Here is a 19,276-nt window from a genome sequence, read left to right as displayed (position 1 = left end):
CTCAGGTTCCCTGCCATTCGAACAAAATCCTTGTCTAAGCTCTCCTTGCATTTTTCCAAGAGCTGAAGTTTCTGGATCCAAACATGTCTTTTTTCTCTTAGCTCTTGCTTGAGAACCTGTGGGATTTTGAGACAAGAATTGCCATGTGGTAGGAGGAGGAAGAGAGACAGGGAGTCAACCAGAGCCTCAATTCACATGATGAGAATTGATTTCCCTGCTCCACCACTTGCTATCCTCACCTACATCCAACACTATTTAGTGTTGATTAAAGAAAGTAAAGAAAAAACTCTACCACAAGGGGCCCAGATACAGCAACAAAAAATTCCCCCCTTGTATTTCATAAGAGGAAGTTTTAATAATGACCACCTTGCAGGAAGCCCTAAAAATGATATTTAGACTTCTGTGATGCTTTCCTTGAAGTACAGCTAAGTCCACTGGTAAAAACTTGGGCTTGTTATTACAGTCAAATAAATAAAATACCCCAATAAATCCTTATTTCAGTTAGTCATGCACGCCTAGCAGATGATCTGCCCAAGGGATGACCCCTGTGACAAAGGCTTTCAGTTTTACCTCTGGTTTGTAGGAAGAAAAGGGGAAAAATCAGGTTCTAGGTAGCATTGCATCCTTTATTTCTCTGAACAGTGACTTGCAGTGTAAAGTAGTGGGAAAGAGCACTGGATTCCTCTCCCTCTGACCTTGCTCAACTGAACACATGAAATAGTGTCCTCAGCTTTTACAGAATGCCTACTGGGAGTCAAACAGGGGTCAGGAAAGAATGAGGCTTATGTTTCTGGGCTTTCACATCAGTTCTAAGGGGAAAACACCAATCCTCCAAGCATGGGCCACCTTATCTGCTTGCAAGTCAGAGTCAGATGTTGTTCATGAGCTTCAAACAAAAAAAAAAACCCACAGCATGTCAAGTGAAAAAAAACCCAACAAAACCAAACCACCAGCCTGAGCAGTTTTTGCTGATAAGTTTTCTGGGATGACATGGGATGTGAACCATGTGCAAGTGCCCACATCCTGAAGATCAGCTTCTCAGCCAAGGCAGGCAGCACTAACTCTTAGAAACGACACGGTTTTGACACACAAGTGGTACAAGCTTATCAGGGCACATGTGCCACTCTTATCTCCCAGTAGAGAGAAGGGTGAAGAAGATTTTGCTGGCACTATCTATCTATACACTTAAATAGATGTATGTATCCACAAAACCAGGAGCCCACTTAAAATCTACTTTATGTGTAATAACCTTTAAAATATACACGAAAACACCAAAGCCCAGCAAAACGTGTCCATGACATGTTTCCCAGGGAATGGTGGGGAAGTGTTCAGGCTTCAAGTGATGGTCCGTGGTCCAAGATTTAATTAATTTGTCAACAAAAGCTTTCACTAAGGCTGGAAGAAGCTACTTTGAACCTCTCTCATTTTTTGAGCCTACCTTTGTTCAGCTCCATGCACCAAATTTCCCACATATCTGGCTTGTTCTGGCTAGAAGAAGATAATATGCTTGACCATTTCCTGACTGGAAGTCACACTGGACCTTCTTATTCCTCCTTAATCCTCTGGTAGCTTATTTTCCAAATGCATCACTCTAAGAGCCAGAATAGGCTTTATCTGCCATGTATCAACTCCAACCCCCACACCTAAAGTTTTTAGCTTCACATGTTCAACAGGAATACGATCCCAATGTAATTTTAAAAAGCATTTTCCAGCTCTGACAGCTTTGAAGGAGAAAGTTTTTAGTCGAGATCAAAAAGCTACAGCAATTCAGGAGCCAGCAGCTTCCCAGAGCCCACCTAAAGTCCCATCAGAGTGAAGAGGCCTAGACGCCTATACTTCCTCTAAGAGGAAAAAGTTTTCAGGATTTACTTAAAAAAGAAAGAAAAATTAAAAACAAACCAACAAATAAACTGGCTCCAGGACTGGATGGCTCCCAATGATTGCTCCAGCCTGCCCAAGAAAGGTGAAGAGGGCCAGCTACAACATTTTGCAGCACTAGCAGGAAAGAAGGGTGGTTTTCTGCTTAAAAGAATTAATTTCAAGCAGCACATACCATGGTGTTACACCTGCTGTTACCCACGTGAGATGAATTGAGGGGTTTTGCTTCTATTAAGAAGCTGAAAGGTAGCATTAATATACAGAGTTTTCTGTAGCAGTGTTCTTAATAAGAGACTGGTATCAAGGAGAGGGTCGGAGAAAAATCTACATCCAAAAAAATAAAAATTTCAGAAGCTGTGCTGTCACAGGGGAGGGAAGAGGAAACAAGAGCAACAGAGTTTGAGTCCACAGGCACCTGCTACCACATGGGGAAGACATTTTTGCCAGTTAGCTTGAGCAAAAGTCTTTACTTGCCTCACAAGAGGTGTGAGGAGTAGGAGAAGCACATTATGCAAGAATAAGTTGTAAAACGTGGTTTTGTTGAAACTCTTCCTGTGGAGCATGTCCAGCAAAAGCAGAACTCATCACCTTTCAAAACAAAGTAAACCCTATGAAGGTTTCAGTTTGGAAAGCTGGTTATAAAAATTATATCCCTGCTCTTCTTGTACCATCCAGAACCACAGTCTAATTCAGAGCACAGGGTGAGATGGGTTTGAGGCACACAGAAAAGATGGAGAGAAGAGATCTCACACGGCCATCTGACCTCATTTTCCTCTTCAACCTGCCCTTTCCTTCAAGCACAGCTTTAACAAAGGGAGCTCCTCCATAAGACAAGTCAGGAAGAGCACGATGTGCAAGTGAAGAGCATCCACCCCGTTCCTCCTCAAAACCAAAAGTAACAGATGCTATTCCTCCCCATACAGGCTATGATCTCAAGTAATTAGTACACAGAACATGCAGCAATAAGATACCCACCTTCAGTTATTGCCCAGCCCCCTGTTTCACTAAATATCTCCAGACAAACAGTTACTTACCACAAGTTTTCTTTCCCAGGTTTGTTGTGTGTCCCCCTCAGGATCTTTTACCCACTGCAATGAAGCCATGACAAGCTCCTCCACTTCAGAGGCTTCCTCTTGCTAAAAGAGAAAATCAAACCCAAAACAACAACAACAATCACCACCACCCAAAACCCTGGCATTTTTAATGCTGCCCAGACTCACCCAGGCTACAAGTTCCAGTGTCAGAGTAGGTACCAAGTGATGTTGTTAAATGATGCCCCCCCTTCCCCCCACACCCTCAAAGAAACCATTCTTATTTTTTGAGAAGGTGCAAGCGCAATCTGATTATCAGTGCTTGGAGAATTAAAAGGCTGACAAGAAGACCACATCCTCAGGCACATCAGCTCTGCCACTGACCAGGTTTTGCATGAGGGTCTTGAATTTCTCTCCCCCGTATTCGGGCCCCTGAAGTAAAAGCAGCACTTCACGGTCCAGTGTTTCATCCAGGGTCGTCCATTCAGTCCTGATCATCTTTGAAGAGATGGAAGAGCCAGCTGGTTTATTTTGACATCTCCTTGTTGCAAACCAGCATTCAGTGACATTTAGACTTTTCCTAAAGTATTTCCTGCACTGTATTTACCAGAAGGTCAGAGCTACCAAAACCTGAAAAGCTTGTAAAAAGCTTTTCAAAACAATCACGTCATGGGGAATTTAAAATAAATAAATAAATAAATAAAATTTTAAAAAGCCAGCCAACCAAGCTGCTGAGTGACCCAGTGTAAATATTCATGTCAGGGTAGGCAAGGGGGAGTCAGTAATTAGTTATCTTTATTCAGAAGGGGCTCTACCAAGTGATGAATAAGCAGAGCCCTTACTTGCTTTACAGGTGGAATCATGTCTCATCCTGGCATTAGAGAGGTCAACACTGACTCACTGTGGCCCTGGGGAGCTGCAACATGGGACAACACCTGAACTTTTGAAACAATGCTGCCTAGCCAAGCACAACTCTCCTTCTTGGGCCTGTGGTTTTCGTCCATTATTAGATTTTTTTTCTTGTTGTTGTTGTTTGAAAACTCACCCTGTACAAAAATAAGCAGCTACCAGGTGAAGTCTCACAAGAAAAATTAACTCAGTAGCATATATTTGCTATCAGCTGACAACAATCTCTAATAATCATTAAGCTAGCTTTGAAATGTTTGATTTAATAACTCGTGCTCTGTACAAGTAGCTATAACTAGTCATGCTGTAGTAGATAATTCTGATTAAAGTCCTTTAGTCCAATCATTACTGTCAATTTAAAGAAATAATTTACTTCATTCATTTAAATGTGTTTGGCTTGCCATCCTTAGCCCCATGGGGCAGAGTTGTACAGGTGTAATCGAGCCTTTATACAAACTTCTGGACATAAACTGTTGGCCAAGCCTGGGAGCAGGACTGGATCTGGCTGCACCTGGATCCAACCTCCTCTTTAAGAAGCAATTTGGAAAGCCAGGGAGTCCTTTCTGCACCTTGTGACTCAACAGGGGGGTGTCTCTGATAAACCTTGTCCAAAGCTTCCATTCTGCCCTCCACAAGGAGGTACATGGAATTTGGGTTTTTTTCCAGTAGCTCTCCATTGGAGCACTGGAAAGCTGCAAGAACAGTAAGTTAAAGACCAAACTTCCAGTGTTTTGTCAAGTGTGCCTGATCGAAACCAGAGCTCCCAGAAGTCACTAAACCACCTACAACTTCCAACCAACTGGCTCAGCTGCAATACTATTATTAAATATATCGAAATATATTTGTATACTTCTATCTTCTCCTATCAGCCTGTTCTTCTGCCAGCTAAATGCATGAACTTAGCTCTTCCAGATTTACTTTCTTAGATCTACGAGTGTTTTGTTTGCTTTCCTCTGGACTTTCTCCAGAGTTCTCAGGACAACACTGTGACCTTCACATTCATTCTCTGCCTGCGTGATGGGATTAATGGCTCCAAATTCCAAGGTTATCTAATCATCTGCAGGGAACGAGCTTTGTTCTGCCTCTGCTGATGCAAGGCAACAGGGAAGGGGTTCATTAAAGACTGAATTCATACCTCAGAGGACTGGGCAAGTTCCAGCTCACAGTGCAGCGAATTCATCCCTTCAGGAACATTACTGTTATATTTGCACAGCAAGGGGAAACACAACCCATTTCTAGTGGAAGAAGGAAAAAAATTAGGTGTCAGTCCTTCCTGACTTTGGACAAACTGCATTTCCTGGGGCTTGCTCACAACACTCACGAGATCAGCTCTTGCTGCATGTGTTGCATGTTCTCCAGTAGCTTCGTTTTTTCTGCCCTCAGCGTCTAAAACACACGTGGGATTTGGTCAGAGGCTCAGTTTGCCAGGCAGAATGAACACAGGATATCCAAGCTTTCCCCTCACACAGGCAAAAACTAAGCCCAGTCCCATACCTCTATTATTGAGGAACACTCCACAATGGTTAACTTCAGTTCCTTGATGTCCTGCTCCTTCTGCGGAGATTGGGGAGGAAAAGAACAAAAATAAAACTTACTATATTCAATCCTCCATCCCAGCAGCAATCTGTAGGATTTAGGTTTGAGCAGCAACCTAATTATATATCATAAAAATAATTGCACATGTAAAAGAATACAGTCATATTAACAGAATACCTGGCATATTAATAACAGAAAACACTCAGATGACCTTTTCTACCTAACTTCTGAAATTAAGGAGGCAAACACTCTTTCCAGCTGCTGTACTTTAATTTATTCCTCACCTGGTTTCAGTATCAGCGTATTAAACTGCACAGAAGCACCCTAGTTTTAGCTGAAAACAAGGATTATATTATGCCTGGCACGGGTTTAGATCCCAGCTGACCTTTAAAACAAGTTGCCATGTTCTGAGTTAACTCTCATTACTTTTCATGACGAGCGTAGCACTCTGTAGATTAAACATCCCCTTATAGAATCAGCCCTTCAGTCTTGGCAGAGAAAAGTGATAAAAATGTTAAAGAGTTATTAAATATTAAAAAAAAAAAAAAAAAGAAAGGAAATAAGTGTTTTTCTGTCTTCACATACTTTCTACAGGCCTGGAAGAGAAAAGTTGCCATAATAATTTCTAATGACCGTCAATCCTATCCAATCTACCCTCAGACAGAGGGCCTTCAAAAGGATTGTTTTTAGCTTACAGGTAAACCTTTATCCCACACATCATAATGACAACAAGCAAAGTCAGTTTTCCACACCAGTTTCTTGAAAAATTATACAAACCGGTCATATTTATCAACATGAACTCTGACAGTCTACTTTCAAATTTCCCATTTAGTCCATAGACTAAAAGAGTCTTGCTAAAATAAAACGATACTACAGAGCTCACAAAAGCTCTGAATCATTCAAGGATGAGAAAGAGAAAGGTACTTTTTAAAAAAGAATAAATTTGTGCCCTCAAGATACTTCTGGGGGAGAAAAAAATAAATAACCAACCAAACCAAAATTATTAAAACACTCAGCTACAAAGCTATCAGCTACACCACTTTTTTACTATTTGAACTCAGCTGCACTCCCTTTTGCAGACAGGGAGTTAAATATTTTATCAGGTGATTTAAAACACGTTCTGCTAAATAGAAACTGCCTTGGCCTAGAAGGCAATTTGCATAATTCATTAATCCAGAGAATGCCAACACCCTTGTGTAGTCTTATGTCTTCTTTTTCCAATGCAGAACACAAGTTTAAAGACCTCAGAAATGCTCACTCTTCAGCAAAGCCTGGATGGTTACACCTTAGTAATGAAAGGACAAATTTGCTTTTGCACTGGGCTCCAAAACAACATTTCTAGTTTGACACAAAAATTTAATTTCAGTAAGAGACATGAAGGAAAGGACCTTCTGCAGGTACATTCTTTTAGCAACTGTTGAAGGAAGCAGCCTTTAGAAGTTTCTGTACGTTTTTTCCTGAAGTTTGCAAGTTTGTTTAAATGTCATTTTTTTTTACCTTTTTTTTTTTTTTTTTTTTTTTTTTTTTTTTTTTTTTTTTTTTTTTTTTTTTTTTTTTTTTTTTTTTTTTTTTTTTTTTAATAAAAGCAAAATTCTAAAACCTTTAACTATGCTGGCTCATAACCAGGTCCTAAAGCAGAGCTCGCCTACTTCGAAGCCATTTATAGGATCAGGTTCTGCAGTGTGTGAAGAGTAGAAATAAAAGTGCCACAGTGAATACTATTGCCTTGCCTTTTTACAAATCATCCCATAGAGCAGCAAGCTGGGATAGGGAAGGTTCCCTGCCCATGGCAGGGGGTTGGAAGGAGATGGTCTCCAGGTCCTTCCAACTCGAACCATTTTGGAACTCTGTGATTTTTAGACAAGACAGTAACAAAGGAAAAGCTACTGACCTGGACCAAGCTTGCCTCTTTATTCACCACAGTGCTTTCGTAGAGATTTACTTGGATCTAAAGAATGAAAAGATCAGAAGTAATTCCAGTCATCAGCATGGATTATGTAATACAATTCTCTTCCTATTTCCTTCTTGGAAGGGAAAAAGGGTATCAACCTTCCTGGCTCAGAAAAAAAAAACCAAATTATTCTTGGAATACTTTGTGTGGTGTTTTTGAAAGTAGGAATCTCGTACCCAGTGAGGAGTGAAAGTGTTCTCAGCTTTCACCGCCACCTTTGTTTCCTCTCATTTCTCCAGGCCCAAGACTTCCAGCAACATCACCCAAAGCATGACTAATCTATTTTGTCAAACACTGGGGAAAAGGTTTCCTAAAAGTTTAACTCAGAGGAACAAATTAAACAGTTTTTGGCCCCCAGGCAGCAACTTCCTCAGTCAAAGCTGTCACACTGTCCAAGCTATGACTGCACTGCAGTCCCTCAATATCGAGAGATTCAGGCCTGTCTGCCTTCCAGAAGCAGAAAGATCCCCCTCAACCAGACCCAAGTAAAACTATTCCATGTTCTTTTTGTTCCTCCTGGAGCTGAAATGCTTACTTGAAGCTCTGCTGCGTTTTGAGACAGCTCCGAAATCTTCTTTTGCAGCCCGTCGGTGTCCATGCTATTCCTAATATTCTAAGCAAGATGCAGAGTGTTTAGGCACAGCTGAATGGATTGACAGCTTCTCCTCGGAGAATCCAGGCAAAAAATGACATCTCCACCCCCAAAGCTGCTGCCTACTCTCAGACACCACCAGCATTTCTGCTCGTACATTGTATGTGCTTGCCCCACCAAAACTGTCTCTGCTCCTTTCCCCCTCACCCCGTTTCTCCAGAGCACAGGTAAAAAAGAAAAAACCTCAAAATGTTATTTATGAGCATTAGCAGGCCTAGAAAAGCTAAAAAAACCTCAAATAAACACCCCCACCCCCCCCAAAAAAAAACCTTTCAGGCCTGCAGCATGATAAGAAAAGATGTTGTTTAACAGCTATTTGGACTCGGGAGCTTTTCAGAAAGATTAATCTGGAGGTGCTTTTCGTTACTATGCAGTATTTAACCTGCTTGTTTCATCCTGAATTGTCTGAAATACAGGCTGTAAGCAAACAGTTTCAACTGGTTTATAAAATATTTCCTATGTTTGCTTTGTTTCCCTAACCTTATATCTTTGCTTACCCACCAAATGGAAAATCTGAAGCACAGTGCAACTCCAAGATAAAAAGTTTTATGACAAGCCACCCTTGTAAAACACTGGATATTTTGATAACCTAATTAGCATGTCAGGCTTTAAACACTTCATTTCTTAATGGCAAACTTTGAGCCAGGCAAGACCATGTAAAACCACATTTTATTTTTTTACCTCTTCCTGGAGAGAAGTGACTTTGATGTTGAGAGACTGATTCTCTTTTTCCTGATCAGGTTTATTACCAAAAAAAAAAAAAAAAAAAAAAAAAAAAAAAAAAAAAAAAAAAAAAAAAAAAAAAAAAAAAAAAAAAAAAAAAAAAAAAAAAAAAAAAAAAAAAAAAAAAAAAAAAAAAAAAAAAAAAAAAAAAAGGAAAAAAGAGAAAGAAAATAATAGAAAAAGAGAAGAACAGGAGTTGTGTCAAGTACAGTAGTCAAAGCCAAACTAAGACAAAAAGCAGCTGACCACAAACACATCCAGAGCCCAAGATGAAGCTGTGCTGTTTCACCCCTTTGCACAACTACAGAATTCCAATAATATTTTTCACTCCCACCCCACCTCCTCCTCACAAGGGAAATTATGCACAAAATCTCGAATTAAAGCAATATCAAAACATATATCCACACTACAGCAGGATAACCCCAAAAATCCTCGTGTTCCTGCTTGGCACAGAACTCCTGTCATATCTCCCAGTCCCTGTGGACATTGACAGTAACCTTGGGGTGCTTTGGAAAATTCCTCTTTTGTTTGGCCACCTGAACTGAGTCCCTTGTCCCTGCTGGCTCACCAGCTTCAAAACAGAAGTTCAGTGATGGCAGTAAAAGAACTGCTGCCTTTCAGCATGATTATATTAAGACAGGCCCTTTTAATGATTTTCTTCATTGTTATTGTCAATAGTGAAAACAAATTTCCATAAATCACATTCCAAACACCCTTAAAAGGCCTCAGTACCCACTGGTAGAGAGAAAAGTCATTCTCCTGATTTTGAACAGCCTGAAGGGTCGTGCCACTGTCACAGCAAGGTGTGAGGTGCTGGACAAGGTAAGCTGAGAAACAAGAGCACCTACTAGTTGTTTGTTCTGCCAGAGAGCCTGCTCTCTCTTCTCTTCTGACAGGTTCAGGTTGCTCCTTGCCTCTTCCAGTTCTTCTTCCAGCGATTTGGCTTTCAACACGTAGTGCTGGATGCTGCACAGGGAGAGGTAAATCCAGAGCAATTCAGCCAGTTAATGTTGGTCATCAGAGAGGCTCGAAATACAATATTTTTTAGAAGCCACCAGCGACTTATTTTTTTGGCACGGACACTTAACAGATGAGCAACTGCCAGATTTAAGCCTTTTTGTCCAGCGAGTTCATGGACACAGTGATAATTTGTCTCCTCCTTCTGCTGTCACAGGAAGGGATGAAAACCCAGGCAAGCACAGCATCCAAGGCAGGTGGACATAAACAAAAGCATGTTGACAATTTAGCTTGTTACAGTTAAATATATCGTGCTACCTGAGCACATAAACTCATCTTTACGGTGAGTTATTAATACTATGAGTATTAACACTTCATAATTAGCAGCTGCAGGAACCATTTCAGTCCAGTATCCAGGATAAGCTCCCCATCATTTTTTTTTTAATCCTGATCTGATACCCCAAACCATGTATATTTATACAACCCTTTTCCAGGCTGGCTCTACCCTGCAGAGCATCCCAGAGCAGGTGGTCCAACACAAGGGCACGTGTCCCACGCCAGCAACCCTGCAGCATTCTCGCCTTAATCTCCCTAGAAAACACTGGGAATGGTTTGGCAGCTGACCAAACTATCCCATTTTAATTAATTAGGTCAGAGGGGTGCTATGAAAAATAGGCTTGTGCTCCTGGCACTGATACGTCCCCAGGCTACAGAAATACTAAACAAGGGAGACAACTCACCTCAGTTCCTCAAAGGAGTAGCAAAATAGCTCTCACACACCCATTTTCCCTCAGCTTGGCAATGAGTATGTGGTCTGGGATTGGAAGCCTTCCAGTGCTTAGCTGTTCTCTTGGTAATATTAAGCCTTTTTATTGTTGTTGTTGTTTTTGCCTGTTTTATTTTGCTTTACTCCAAGATTTTGCCTGTGTGCACCCTCACCTTGCAAGAGCCAGGCTCTGAGATGGATGACTGATTTTATAGCAATAAAAGGAGGTATATATAAGGAGGAACAGGGCACAACGACAAGGCAAGAGGGTTAAACTACAGAAAGCCAAGAAAATCACTGTCATGAAGCACTGGGGAGGAGAAAAGCATCAAAGCAAGTCTGGACCACTTGGAAGAGCTTAGCTCTGCCCACAGCCATCACAGCTTAGACCTGGTGCCCCTCAGGGTCTCCCACCTTTTAATTTGTTGATGTAGATGCTCATTATCTGCCAGCAGCTTGCTGCTGGTCTCATCCACAGCTTCCAGTGTGAGCTTCAGCTTGTTGTTCTCTTCCTGAAGCTTATGGGTTTTGTACTGCAGGTCAGCAACACAGGTTATCAGGTCAGAAGTCTCCCTGTTCCAGCAACAAAGCCAGGAAAGATTGAGAAAGGTGATTTCACCCAATTTATGCTTTTTAAAATTCCTGATACTGTGCTGCACTGCTTAGAGGGGAGAGAAGAGCCCACAGAGGGATTGCAGTGCTGCACTGTCCAGTCTATTTGCTCTGCACAGAGATGGCAGAATATCTTCAGGGGAGTTCTCCAATTTTATAGACACCAAGAACTGTTTTGGTTTTAAGCACTTTTTTTTAAATGCTGCCTGCAACTGAAATATGCCACCAGACACCTGCCACATCTGGATATCTGCGTGACAGGGCCTTAAGCTTGGAATAATCTCCTCTTTGGCCAATTCTAATAGTTTTGTGTTGACTCTACGATTTCCTGGGTTCTTTCTTTTCCCCTAAGCCATTCCCCACTTATGTTTTCAACCAAAACTTGAACGAGGATCACCCTTTTGAGATCCTGAGAAATTCCAGGGAAGCATCAGAAAGCAGATCTTGGATTTCAGACTGTGCATAAACTACAAATGAAACTTCTGGTACTTTTTAAGTGCTTTGCTAACAGAGTCCAAGTCACAGATGTAACTACCAAAAAACCCCAGCAAACTCCCTACCACAAGAAAAACAACTCCAAACAAAACCAAAGGACCAGATTTGGAGGACATAATGTCTTCTTATTGTTACACACCTAGAGAATTTGGTGGAGGGAAGGATCCAGTTTAAGCAGGGAAACACATGGCAAATCCCTGCTCACAGGGAATTGAAAAGGCAAATGGACACAGAAGCACCAAGATATCAGTAGGAAAAACCACCAGTGTGTTTTGAAGTCTCAGTAGAAGCTGTGAGGAAGGAGGTGACAGCACCAAGAGCCACTGTAGGCTGAGGTCAGCATTAGAAACTCTGCCAGCACAGTGTTCTGGAACAGTGGTTCTAGGAATTTCTGCCAAGTAATTCAAAGCCAGGAGTGCTACATTCTGAGAAAGAATTGCTTAAATGGACTTACATGTCTCCTCTAGACACATCACCCCCAAAGGCCTCCAGGCTTCCTGATGTCACATTCATCCGGGCATGTGTCTTTTTTGCTGGAAGAGGTGGGGGTTTTGGTTATAGAGCAAGAAAGGGGAGTTTTCCCTCAACAGAAACAGAATAAAACAGTCTGCACCTTCAGAGATGTTTTTAGGTGCTGGCAATTCCAGGTCTTCCATGCTTGCTGATGATTCCCCAGTGGCACTATCTTCCCTGCAATAAGAAAGCATCAAAATCAGCGTGACACTAGACCGCTTACAACTCTGTAACATCTATCGAATTTCAGCTAAATCCCACTTCGTGGACGCTGTGTCCCAATACTATCTTCTTTCCAGAAGCCACAGAGGAACTTTATCCTCTCCTGTTTTCACAGGAGACTTGTGAGGCAGATTTATTAAAAAAGCCATTACCACTTCCTCTTGCGGTCTTCGATCCACTCTCCCATGACTGCGTGATATGTTTCCAGGTCCATGGAGACATCCTTCTGATCTGGGTCCAGCATGTTGCACAGCTCTTCAAGACCGCTGTCTTCTGATCCCCGACTGGTCGTGTGCCTCAAATAATCGACTATCTTGGAAACTGCCACTTTTCCTGAAACAGAAACGGGTGTCAAGTGCCAGATTCATCGCAAACAACTGCACCGGATCCAATCGCCCTCAAGAGCTGTAGGCAAGCAGCTGATCCCTGCAGTTGTAGTGTGACCTGGAAAGAAGCAATTTAGATCTTTTGGCTGGGGTTTTTTTTTTTTGGTTTTGTGTGGGGTTTTGTTTGGGTTTTTTCTTTCACTAGTGGTGGGGTTTTGTTCATTAAGTTTTTTCTCTAATACAGAAGTGTGAAAATCAAGTTTACTGATTTTGTGGCCTTCAGTTTAAGAGGAACAAAAGTTGACACATTTGCTGTGCCACTGGTTTCAGGTGTCTTATCAAACCCTGTGACTGCCACTATATTATTCTGCCAGACTACTCCTTTCTCTGTTTACTTCTCCTTACTCTCAAGGCCAGGCTGGATGGGGCTCTGAGCAACCTGGGACAGTGGAAGGTGTCCCAGCCCACGGCAGGGGTTGGAACTGGATGATCTTTAAGGTCCCTTCCAACCCAGGCCACACTGTACTCTATGATCCTGCCACTTTTAGACACATTTAGGTGGAACTGGGAGTTATTCTCTCTTGCTCTGAAGTTCCTGAAAGTTCTTCTTTTCTAGCAGGAAAAACGCTAAAAGAAAGAAACAGTCCTTTCCAACAAGGGTGTTTGCCAGAAGAATGTTGCTCCTCTACCTTCCCCTGCACTAAAATCCTGCAAAGCTCAGCAGGGAAGGAGTGCAAAAGAGGCACAAGATACTTATGGATTTATTCTCCACCTGCCACTCACAGGCACCTCGCTAAGGGAGTCTCGGCACAGCAGGGACTGGCGTGTTCCAGGGACCATGACGGGATCTGAAACGTGAAAAACCTGAGAGAACAAAGTCCCTGGCAGACCTGTGTGTTCTGTGTCACACGCCCAGAAGATTGTGGTCAGTAGGTCCTCCTCAGAGATCAAGCTCACGTCATCGGATTTGAACTCCGATATCTGCCTTCCTCCTGTGGAAAAAAAAAATAATAATATTAAAAAAAAAAAATCAATCTGTTATTGTCCATCTTTATTTGTTTTCTAACTACAATACTATGTTTGTAGCAGCAACATCACACACGGAATACACCACTGCTTGAAGGGCATCTTTTTCAACTTTGATATTTTTTCAGGTGATTGAAACAAAACCACTCCCCTCTCCCCCCAGTAAAACCAGAGCTTTTACTGCCAAATAACACCAGGATCCTCCGAGCTGGGAACGGGTTTCTGCTTCTACTTCCACACACGCATTTTCTTCCCTCCCACTCCAGATATATCGTAGGGAAATCATTGTAGTCAAATTAATTTATTAATAAAACAATCTCTATAAAAATAAATAACAACAAACCCCCCAAACTAAGAGCAACACCCAAACTCATGTATCTTTTTATGCTAAAGGCAGTCTACATTAGTAGTCAAATCTCTTAACCATGAAAATAATTAGGATATTTGGAAAAAAACAGTTTGACTTGATTTATTACTTCCTCACTTTTTACATCCACATTAATATTTTTTAGAGAAAATTTAAGACCTTATTCAGCTCTATTCGTGGTCTTATTAGATCTAAGGGATACTAAAATGTATTGTTACTGATTCAAATAGTAAATAAATGTCATCTACGTAAGTTGAATGTTCAACTATCTAGGATTTTGAATTAGGAGGTTTGGGTTTGTTTGGTTGGGTTTTTTTCAGGATTTTTACCTCTTTCACTTAAAGGAAATGCCTTTGGCACAGGAGGTTGGACCTCAGCACTGTCTGGCTTTTTCTCAGATGTGAAGAAATACAAATTCGGACTCGACGTGAGGTAGTTCTGTTTACGACGCACATCTTTAGATTCGAGCTTTGACAAAGCACGTGGTTTGTTGGGAATATTGGCCTCCTGGGGTCCAAAACAGAAGGGAGAACAGTCCTCCATGGCGCATCCTGGAGCCCAGGGGTTGCTGGATCTCTCACTGCTTTTAAAGACTGTGAAGGTGGCACCTGCAGCAGAGTCCGAGAGGGGCCCGAGGGAAGGGGATGAGTTTGCAGAGAAAACGCTGTCATTGCTGGGACTGATTAAAGTTGGACTGGTGCCATCACGACTTCTGAAAGTCCTGCCTTTCAGTATTTCTTCCAGATTCTTTCTGACGTTGCACTGAGGGCTGTCGAAGTTCCTGGACTGGAACTTGGGGATCTGCAAAGCAGGGTTAGAGACCTGGTCCATCATCTGGATGGACTTGATCTTCCTGCAGATGCTGTCCACTGGGTTGTGGTGCCGTTTCTTAGCTCCCTGTTCTGAAGACATTATCAATTCCCTTCTCTGGCAAAGTATCTGGAAATAATAGGGACGAGAGATAAGAGTCAGGATGATCAACACACACATATATTCTTCGTGCCAATTCATCAGTGGTTTGAAAATTCAGCTGTGACAGAAACCTTCAGTCACGATGTTTTAGTCATCCAGAGAACCAGAATGGATGTAGATTTAGAAAACTGGGGCAACAGATGCAGAAATACTTTCTGAAGTCTTACTGCTCATTCTTAAATACCGTAATTATGGGAGGGGGGAACGAAAATTAAAACTAAAGAGCTCCCTGCAACTTAGCAGCTGACTCTTTGGGTTAAAGGAAGCACCACGTGATGTTACTCACACCAACTGAGAACTGGGGGAGTGTGGGGAGAGTCAGGAAAAGGGAGAACAAGAAGATTGTCACCCTTTCTGTGAACCTACAAGAACAAAAACCCAAACCCCACTGTTTCTTCTGTTTCTTTTACTAATTAGCCACATCTACAGCTATCAATGCTACCCCACAGGGAATTACCCAAAAAACATACCCTGCAAAGCCACTTCATCCTATTTGTATTTTTATTATCTATTTTTAATTATCTGTTCTCCCAGGCAACATTTTAGAAGGTATTTCCTGTAAGTGTGTGTGACCAAGGCACAGGAGGTGCATTTTTCAGGTGACTGAAAAGTAAAACCGAGTGTTCCCAGACTTGAGCTTTTAAGGACCTCCCAACGAGAACAAGAATGTGGCATCCTATGGATTGCCACACGTGAAATTGGACAGATACAGGTTTATAAGTTCTTGAATTCAAAATGTGGTACTAGAATGAGAAGCGTTACGTAGGGAAACACATAACCACTTGCCCACAAAAAAATAACACCACCACCAAACAAAAACCACAACAAAACACACACACAAAAACAAACAAACAAACAAAAATAACACACAACCCAGACTGGCAGTATCAGATTTTCACTATTTCAAACACTAAATTTGCTGGGAATTCATTTTAGAGCAACAGTTATAATTTCATATTTGGTGTCAACACTTAATCAATCCTGTAGATAATAAGCTTTGACTTCCATCTGGTTCTGCTCATCTTTAGATGCCCTCATCAATGGATGATCATGGTTTTTATATAAATAGGTGCATTGCCACGTTTCAAGTGAGGTTTCCATGTCTATCCTAGGCAAATTACAACCCCCTCCCCTGAACTGGGCAGGTGGGAGCTTTCACTGGCCACTATTCCACTGTAAAATTCACATCTCAATTCTTATCTCCCTCCCCCCCCAAAAAAAGCCCCATCCTGAAACTCCAGCACTGAGAAAGGCCATCCACCACCCAGTATAACCCAGCTGGCCTGGAACAGAGCTCCTCACCAAGTCTTTGCCATTGGAAAGAAACAAAAGGAAAACAAGCAATACTATTGGCATTTACCTGTGCCAGTGAGATCATTTTTAAGAGAGATGTTGTTAAATAATAATAACACCCCAAATGAAGCTAGCTGAAACTCCCAAGAATTAGATTTTAAGGGATATTTTGCTCCCAATGTTGTAGCTAAATACCTGTGTCTTTTTACTCAAACTCTGCACCAAGAAGTGAAACAAAGAAACCTCCCCTTCCCAAGAAGTTAGATCCCTGCTTTTCTTCAGGGTAGAAAAACTACTTCCTTTCCCCAAAAACAGCAACATGATTCATTAGCACGTAACACAAGAATTGCCACTTGTATAATCTTGTGAAGCAAGGAATAAAATCACATGGAAGTATTTATTAATAATGGACATAAACACTCAGTGCTCTGCTTAAATTGGTTTATTACAAGCTGCCTGCATGGCAGCAGCTTGGTTTTATATTTGCAGAGGCAAGATACCCAAGGTTATTTTTCTATTGTTGTTTCTGTAAGTAGTAACATTTATCTTAATGAGTAGGTCCTTACCCACAAAAACATTTTAAAATAATAACAATAGTAAGAAGCTCAGAAAAAAAAATTTAGAGAAGAGACTGCTTTTAATTATGTCTGCTTTAAAAGATCTACTCCTTAAAAGTAAATGCCAGGAAAGCAAAGCAGTGTCCTATATTAGGGACACATAATTAGAGGTGCATTATCTTCAAAAGGTAGATGCATTATCTTAAAAACTTTTTAAAATCCATTGCAGTTACATTTAGGTGTGTTCTCTGAGAGTACAGGAGCCTTGAAGCAGATAGAGGTAGCACTCCATCAAAGGATATTAGACTTTTTATCTGCAGTGTTTATTTAAATACCACTTGCAATGCCCCAGGGAAAAAAAAAAACACAAACAAAAAAAACCCCAACCAACCAAACAAAGCCCAAGACCTTATACTTACACTAGCACGTGGAAAAATAACTTCAGTTCCTCTCTGGGAGAAATAGCACAGCTATTTTACCTGTTATCTGAGCAGGAGAAGCTGTCTGAACCCCAGTACTCACAAAAGCAAAGGGCTCATTTGTTGGAAAAATCACCTTTAATAAGATATAACTGTTGCCACTCATCTCCCAGGCTGAGAGGGACAACCAGCTGCAACCAGGAGCTAATCAAGCACCAGGCTCCAGCTTTCTTCCCTTTGTACCTATTTTCCTCACATCTCACCTGCAGCTGTTACTTTAATTGCCTGCAATTTCAATGCCTCTTAAAGTTCTCCCTGCCCTCCTGCACTTATTTTTTAAAACAGCAAGGAAAATCAGGATATAGCTTCTTGCTGTGCCTCAGCTCAGGTTCCTGGGATGTTCCTCATTTCTATCAGCAGTTCTTTCTTCCTTTTCCCACTTACAGCAAAATTCCATGCAGGAGCAGATCTCTCCTAATTTCTCTGCGACAGTTAGAGCAGAGAATGCAGAAATTATAAATTTCATGGCTCTTACCACTTCTGAAAGGAAGATAAGTGTTGAAGTCTCTGGGGCTTATGGTGTATTAAAGAGTCTCTGTGGTAACTCCCTGCTCTGCCCTTGGTTCTGTGAAAAAAAATAAATAATATTTTGACATTGGGATCCTTAAACAGCTCCTCTTTTTATCATTAAACTACCAAACACAATTTGCATTTTAACAGTGTGGATCTTTAGGTATATAGTATATATATATATATTTGTGGGACTACTGCCTGCCCTGTACCTGCTGACTGCACAACCCATCAGACTTCTCCACACACTTGGGGAAATGACACCACTCCTAGAAAAAAAAAAATGTTAGAAGTGCTCTCACAAGTTCTTTGTGGTGAAAACCCAAAATGTGAAAGGGAGACAACATTGCTGTCCCCCCTGCTCTGTGGGAAAACTCTTAAATAAAAGTGAAGGTATTGTCATCTGGCAGCATCACCAAAGTCCATGAAGCTGAGGCAATCAGAGGGGTGTTTTTGACTGGCCACTTGTTCTTCCTTACAAATCACAGGATCCCAGAATGGTTTGAGTTGGAAGGGACCTTAAAAATCATCCAGTTCCAACCCCCCTGCCACGGGCAGGGATACCTTCCACCAGCCCAGGTTGCTCAGAGCCCCATCCAACCTGGCCTTGGACACTTCCAGGGATGGGGCAGCCACAGCTTCTCTGGGCAAACCTGTGCCAGGGCCTGCCCACCCTCACAGGGAAGGATTTCTTCCTAATATCCAATCTAAGCCTACTCTCTTATCATGCAGTGTCTCAGAATCACTTGCCTTTTTTTTTTTTCTTTTTTTTTTTTTCTTTCCTCTCTCAATTCCATCCACTGTTCACAACAAAAAGTTGGCATCCAGCCACTCTGGACAATATGTGCTTCTTACCCAGCTCGAGGGGTGAGACTGTGACAAACCTGCTCAGCCAAGAGGAGCGTGTGTAAAACATGAGCAATGCTCAGCCTCTTCTGTGGCCCAGCTGTGTTGACTTCTTGACAAAGACAAAAATCCCCTCTGCCAAGTTCGTGGGGGTGGAAGAAAAGGTCAGATGACTCCTTGGCCTTCAGTGCTTCTGTCACTGCAGAAGGGTAAGTCCTGCAAGATCCACTCAGACCTGCCCGTCTGAAGAGCTGTAGAGCCTTTGCTATGTTTTGTGCTTTGTTAGATGGTCAGATCTCTTTTCCAGCTTGAAAACTGGAGAAAACTCCTTCTCATCTAATCCCTTTTTCCCGGTGTTTGCCCCAGACTTGTCCATTACTGAAAAAAAAAAAAAAAAGGTTGCACCATCCTAAGGTTCTCTGAACTTCAGAAGTAATAATACCTCTTTCTGCGGTGTTTACACTGTGAATTCTACTCTTTCCTGGTACTTTCAAGCATCCCTCACCCCATATAACATATTGAACTTTTACCTGCAACTATCCCTTGAACTTTCTTCTCTTTTCATTAACCTGCTTCTGCAAACAGTAGTGCCTGGGCCTGATTGCAGCACTGATCACACTGCAGCCCTCAGCAAAGGCTCTGTTACCTCTCTTGTGTG

General features: G+C 41.7%; 1 protein-coding gene across 1 annotated transcript in view; it reads right to left on the bottom strand.

The window, feature by feature from the left end:
• Positions 1-14,873, bottom strand: part of LRMP (lymphoid restricted membrane protein) — a 38,555-nt gene extending 23,682 nt beyond the window's left edge. The window contains exons 1-15 of the mRNA XM_027904899.1: positions 14,291-14,873; positions 13,459-13,560; positions 12,395-12,575; positions 12,121-12,197; positions 11,962-12,040; positions 10,815-10,973; positions 9,526-9,643; positions 8,636-8,686; positions 7,838-7,915; positions 7,243-7,299; positions 5,310-5,369; positions 5,137-5,201; positions 4,951-5,050; positions 3,276-3,407; positions 2,913-3,014 (exon numbers count right to left, since the gene is read on the bottom strand). Of these exons, the coding sequence (XP_027760700.1) occupies positions 2,913-3,014; positions 3,276-3,407; positions 4,951-5,050; positions 5,137-5,201; positions 5,310-5,369; positions 7,243-7,299; positions 7,838-7,915; positions 8,636-8,686; positions 9,526-9,643; positions 10,815-10,973; positions 11,962-12,040; positions 12,121-12,197; positions 12,395-12,575; positions 13,459-13,560; positions 14,291-14,873 (1,944 nt within the window). The remainder of the gene's footprint in view (positions 1-2,912; positions 3,015-3,275; positions 3,408-4,950; positions 5,051-5,136; positions 5,202-5,309; positions 5,370-7,242; positions 7,300-7,837; positions 7,916-8,635; positions 8,687-9,525; positions 9,644-10,814; positions 10,974-11,961; positions 12,041-12,120; positions 12,198-12,394; positions 12,576-13,458; positions 13,561-14,290) is intronic.
• Positions 14,874-19,276: the final 4,403 nt, after the last annotated feature.

The sequence above is a fragment of the Empidonax traillii genome, unplaced genomic scaffold (genome assembly GCF_003031625.1).
Source record: "Empidonax traillii isolate 1590-97213 ecotype Southwest subspecies unplaced genomic scaffold, ASM303162v1 scaffold1099:size633499, whole genome shotgun sequence".
Taxonomy (NCBI): Eukaryota; Metazoa; Chordata; class Aves; order Passeriformes; family Tyrannidae; genus Empidonax; species Empidonax traillii.
Note: the sequence above shows the minus strand (reverse complement) of the source record. Positions and strands in the feature narration are given on the sequence as shown.